Below are 6,000 nucleotides of genomic sequence, written 5' to 3'. Positions count from 1 at the left end.
GTGTGGTGGCTCACGCCTGTAATCTCAGAACTTTGGGAGGCCGATGTGGGCAGATCACCTGAAGTCAGGAGTTCGAGACCAGCCTGGCCAACATGGTGAAACCCCATCTCTACTAAAAATACAAAAATTAGCCAGGCATGGTGGTGCACACCTGTAATCCCAGCTACTCGGGAGGCTGAGGCAGGAGAGTTGCTTGAATCCAGGAGGCGGAGGATGCAGTGAGCTAAGACTGCGCCACTGCACTCCAGCCTGTGCAAAAGCAAAACTCTGTCTCAAAAAAAAAAAAAAAGAGAGAGAGAAAGAAAAAGAAAGAATGAAAGAAACAAAGAGAAAGAAAGAAAGAAAAGAAAAGAAAAAATAGCGTCAATAAAAGTCTGACCTTGTGGAAAGACACCGGTGGATGGAGCTGGTGCTGCCTGACCTCCCGCTGCTCACAAGTGTGGCCAATGTGGAGGGGATGTTCTAAATAGGAAGGTCCCCCGAGTCAGGGCACCTCCAGAGAAATGACAACTAGGGCCGATAAGTTGCCTCTGGATTAGTGACCTTGGCAGGAGCTCTCTTGTGGAACCAATGGGACCAAAAGCCGGCTGGAGTAGATGGAAGAGTAAGGGGAGAGCCCGAGGCAGCCAGACCAGTCGGCTGGAGGGTGTGATCTAGGGCAGAGACCACCGGCAGAGGGGAGAGGCCCAGATTCCCACCCCACCCTCAGGTCCAGGATGTGACCTGTGAAATGTGGGATGAAGGGAAAGGAAGGGTCCAGCTCGAATCTCAGGCCTCTGAGGCTGCAGAGATGAGACTGGGAACAGTGAAACTGGGTTGATGAGGGCAGCAGTCCCAGCCTGAAGGTCAGGAGACGCTGGGCTGGAGGTGACCTCCACAAGCGCTCCCTGCATAGGGAGGGTGGGGTCAGGCCTGAAGGGGGAGTACAGGACAGGGGAGTGGTAGAGGCAGAATCCAGGGCTCTGCCCGCAGCCCTGATGTCCCCGGGAGGGATGAATGAAGGGACGAAGGAGCAGGTAGCACAGAGCTGTCCCAGAGGGACAGAGAAGCGTGCAGCAGAGGCTGAGGGTGCCAAGAAGTGCCCGGCCAGCTGTCAAATATTGCAAAGGCCACACAGGATGAAGACTGCGGGTGGCCGCCACTCAGTCTGGCTCAAAACAGCATGGATGGCAGTTTCTGCAGAGTGGCCAGATACAAGGACAGATTGCAGAGCCTCGGGGAGAATGGGCAAGGAGGCAAGAGGAGAGAGCCAAAAAATAGGTTTGTGGGAAGAAAGCAGACACTGAGGCGGCAGCTGGACAGAAAAACATCAGAAGAACCTTGGTCAGGGGTGGTCATTTTCATGCCTCCTCCTTCCCTCTCTTCCTCCTCCCCACCATGCATCTGATTTCAGTATCTGCAGCCCCTAAGGTCCAAATTCCAGATCCAGTATTTACCGGTTGAGTAGCCTTGGGAAAATCATAAGGAGCCCCTTCAAGCTGAGGTCCTGTCACGACATGAGATGAACGCCATAGCAAAATGGGATTCTTCAATTATTTTTGAGATGAGGTCTTGTTCTGTCGCCCAGGCTGGGGTGCAGAGGCACAAGCCTGGCTCACTGCAGCCTCGACTGCCAGGGCTCAAGTGATCCTCCCACCTCAGCCTCCCTAGTGGCTGGGACTACAGGTGTGCACCACCACACCCTGCTATTTTATCTTATTATTATTTCTTTTTTTTTTGAGACAGGGCCTCACTCTGTCTCCCAGGCTAGAGTGCAGTGGCGCCATCACTGCTCACTGCAGGCTCGACATCCTTGGGTTTAAAGGATCCTCTGTCTTCAGCCTCCCGAGTAGCTGGGACTGCAGGTATACACCACCACGCCTGGCTAAATTTTGTCTTTTGTAGACAATGTCTTGCTATGTTGCCCAGACTGGTCTCCAGCCCACTGCATTCCCCCTGCGGTGGTGGTGACCCATTAGAAAAACAAACAAAATAGGATTCAATTTATGCGAACTTACACACACCTGGGGAGGGGGGGAAAGCTGTCACATTACAGGAAATCTTTGTCCTTCACATTCGTCTCTGGTTGCACATGTAAAAGCTTCCCCCGCCTAGTGGCAAGGAAAGTGGTGGATTTCAACTGTGGAGGAAGGGTCCCCAGGGTGCAGAGGGAGGGGCACAGGGAGCCACAAGTCCTCAGAGGCCCACCTGATGCTAACAATGTTCAGTGAGGAAAGCCAGAAGGCACTTCGGTTCCGTTCCATTTTATTACAATCCTGTCCTTGAGTTCCAGAACGAACGGCTATTTAATACACAACCCCAAACACTCCTAAAATGGATCTTGTTAACATTCAAAAGTCTCCCATTTCTTTCTCAGTATATTAAATCAAAAGGGAAAAAAATCTTAGAAAAAAAAATCAATAGGTTTAGTTCACCCCAGGAAAAGCACCTTTACAACAGGAAACTAAATTGTCAGGATATCTGACCAAAGACACAAAGCAGCAGGTGAGATTCCTGACAGAAGAGAGGGACTCCCAATGGAGCATAAATAGACCCCCCCCCAAAGTATACATATTTCACGAGTGTGTACATATATATGTCATATATTAAAAAAAAATTGGTTTCTATACCCAAAAAGTTATTCAGAAATAAATCAACACCCCATCTGAGACCGGGAAAGTCGGGTGCCGTAGCCAGGTTATACATCAAGCTTGCACCTCGCTCTGTGCAGGTGACCCCTCGGTGCACTGTGCGCACTAGCCTGGAGGGGGCTGGACGGGGACCTCTGTCCTGCCCCCCAATCCCCAGGCCTGGCAGATCCACTGTTTGCAGAAAAGTGAGCCAGGGAAATTTAGGAAGGCAGGTAGCTGTGTGGTCCCCAAACCCCGCGGTGCAGAACTCAGGAGCCAGCTGGAGGCTGGGGGCAAATGGCCAAGGCCACCACCAGCTGCCCTGCAGGCTGCCCTGGGTCCTGGGGTAAAGGGAAGTGCTTGGGAACCCAGGAACGGAACAGCAGCACTCTCACTTTTTACCAGCAGGCCTGACTCTGGGGTCTGCGCAAGGCCCTGGAGACCTTAGTTTTCACCAGTGTGGGCTTCCTCCTGGGATCCAAAGGCCTTTGGGAGAGGGAGTGGGCTTTTCGACCCGCCAGGCCTGAGCCTCGTGAGCCTGTTGTGTGAGTGTGTGTGTGCTGAATGGAGCTCAACACACTGCAAATGAGTGTTCTACGGGGACATACTGGAGACGCGTCTGCTTTGGGGGAAGTCAGTCTGTCATTGCATCCTAATTGGTCCCCATGCTGACCTGGATTTGTTCCAAAGATATCAGCTGCTGGAAGGGGCAGACACAGAAGACACGTTACACACCTGGAAGCGTAATCCTCTCGGGACTTGGCACAGTGTTTCCATTCACAGAACAAACAGCAGGAATGCATGGGGACCCCTTTCCTCATTCCAAACCCTTTCCTGACACCGCAGGCAAGCAGGAGAAAAGGCCGTGGGAGTCAGAAGGCGTGTCAGTAGTTTTCAGGTTTGCAAGCTCAACCACGAGACAGTCACACGCAGCCGTACTCATACCACACGGTCTGCGGGTCCCCGCCTGGCTCCGGGGAGGCGGGAGTGCTCTTGGAGATGCTCCCTCGACTGCAGTCCTCAGGGACCCGGCCAGGGTGGGGAGCCAAATCAGAAGACCGACCTGGGCTCTTGGCCGGGAGGCCCTCGCTGCAGCCCTGCCCGGGGACCCCGTCTCCCTCTGCGAGGCTGAGCCCCGCCCGGACGGGGGCAATGGTGGCCACCTCCCCCGAGTGTGGGGGCGCCTTGGGCTTGGTCCTGGCAGCCGGGGCTGCAGCAGGTGAGAAGTGTGGGAGCTGGGAGTTGCTGCCACTGCCAGCAACAGCAGTACCAGCACCTGCAGCGGCAATGGCGGGGGCTGTGGCAGACTGATGCAGGGGGGCCAGCCTTTCCTCCTTTGGGGGAGCCAGGGAGAAGCGCCTCGTGTCCAGCGGCCGGCTGCGGGGACCTGGGCCCTGACAGGAGCTGCCAGCCTTTCCCACAAGTGGGGTCCGCTCCCGGGCCAAGCTGTGGGAGCTGGGGGGTGCTGGGCTTTGCAGGGTGTGGCTGCCTGTCTCTCTGCCCCCTAAGGCCTCAGGAGCCCCCAGCTTCTGAGGGGACTCCTGTTTGCAGGCCTCTGGCCCGCTGGCCCGGAGAAGGTCAGCTGAGGCCAGGCTGAAGGCCCGGCTCAGGGAGGCACTGCGGCTGGCAGGTGCGTGGGAAGTTGGGGGCACCGGAGCCTGCCGGGGTCTGCCCAGAGACAGGCTCTGGGGAGGCTGGGCCTGTCTCGGGGCCACGCTGGGTGGGGCCTCGGCCTCAGTCAGTCTGAAGTTTGGCTTTACATACTGCCCGGGCTTCAGCGGCCTCCCCTCCGAAGTGGGGGTGGCCATCTTGACGGTGGGGGCCACAAAGCTGGTGGGCATCTTGGTCCCTTCTTTCTTGGCAGGTGGTCCTGGTTGGCCTCCGATGGCTGGGGGATCGCTGGCCTTTCGAAAGTAGTCACTCAGCAGGTCATCCCGGCAACTGGGAGTGTCCTATGGATAAGAGAGTGAAGGGTGGAGGTGGGCATGAGGGTTGGGCGAGTCCTCAAAGCCTCCTCCCACCCGGGACGCCCCCTGAGCAGCCCACATGGCTGGGACTGCAGCTCCTGCCTGCCTTTTCCCAGGCACATGTGCCACCCCCGCCACACACACCAGCCCTGGGCTGGACGGTGAGGGTGGATGAAGCAGCATGGGACCACCAGGAAAGAACTCCAGATTCCCCCAGGCAGCCCCCTAACTTTACACAAATAAGGAAACAGATCCAGAGAGGGAAATGACTTCCTACAAAGTGAGTTAGTTTCCCAGAAACCCTGACTCCAGCCGACCACTTCGGTCTGTCTGGTTTCCACCAAGCACAGCAGGAACTAGAACCCTGGCGGGTGTGAGCAGGGCCTTGCTTCCCCGGTCACCCCGGGATATCATAAGGACTTCACCTTGCGCAACCGAGAGCAAGAGGAACAAGAGCAGCTCCTGAAACGCCGGAACCTTCACTGCCACTCAGACCTCTCTCTGGGCCCGAGAAAGGGAAGAGAGAGGCAGAATGGGGGTGGGAGGGGGCGGGGGACAGAGAGGTACAAATGGAGTCTCTAAGTGTCCAGAAGGGGGAATGGTGGGGCTGCACAGGGAAATGAAGACACTGGGACGGCCCAGCCGCCACTCTGTTCCTGCTAAGCTGCCGCCCAGGCTGTGCTTCCCCTGCCCAGGGAGCAGGTGTCCTTTGCCACCACCTTGGGAACAGGCAGAGCCATGGAGACAAGGGTCTATGGCCCTGCTCAGGGAACTGCAGCCTTCTGCAAGCACAGCTTCTCCTGAGGTTGACATGGATGAAGAGGAAGAGAAGTGACTTCATGGGGGAATGAGAGGCCGGCGGGTGTCAGCCTGAAGGTGGGTTGGTAGCTCAGGAGCCATCTGCACCTGCCAGCAACTCCTGTCCCACAGAAACATCTGCACATGGTACCACTGGACAGAGATGCATCTGCTGTTTTATGCTAGTTTGATGCTACACATCTTGGGTGGGCGTCCAGTAAGACCTGTGATATCCACAGGTACCTTTCATCACCTGGGGGGCCATGTGCTGTTCTAGGAACCACATGTATAATTGCAAAGACACTCATTTAATTCTCAAAATGACCTTGCAAGGTTGTTGAAAGGCTGTGTGAAGGTAAAGAAGCAGGTCATGGAGGTTTGGCAGGTCACGCGTCCAGAGAGAGGCAGACCCAGATGAAAGCCTGAGGCTGCCTGGCTCAGAGCTGCTTTCCACTCCACCAGGCTCCTCCCTGCACACCTCAGAGCCGTTGATACCCAGCCTCCCTGGCCACACAGGGAGCCCCATCTTGTGACATTTCCTCCCTGCATCATCCACACCCAGATAGTGGGGGCGCGGTGGGCATACTGTTGTCATTTCCCTGGGATGGGAAGCCCCTGTGTACATT

At 56.0% G+C, this 6,000-nt stretch overlaps 1 protein-coding gene across 1 annotated transcript in view; it reads right to left on the bottom strand.

Moving 5' to 3' along the window:
• Positions 1–2,227: 2,227 nt before the first annotated feature.
• CCDC88C (coiled-coil domain containing 88C) overlaps positions 2,228–6,000 on the bottom strand; it is a gene marked incomplete at its 5' end in the record, with an annotated part of 152,360 nt that continues 148,587 nt past the window's right edge. Inside the window, one exon of the mRNA XM_011949794.1 lies at positions 2,228–4,561. Coding sequence (XP_011805184.1) covers positions 3,533–4,561 — 1,029 coding nt within the window. The remainder of the gene's footprint in view (positions 4,562–6,000) is intronic.

This window comes from Colobus angolensis, unplaced genomic scaffold (assembly GCF_000951035.1).
Source record: "Colobus angolensis palliatus isolate OR3802 unplaced genomic scaffold, Cang.pa_1.0 Scaffold3, whole genome shotgun sequence".
Taxonomy (NCBI): domain Eukaryota; kingdom Metazoa; phylum Chordata; class Mammalia; order Primates; family Cercopithecidae; genus Colobus; species Colobus angolensis.
The sequence above is the reverse complement of the archived record's forward strand: the minus strand, read 5'-3'. Positions and strand labels throughout refer to the sequence as shown.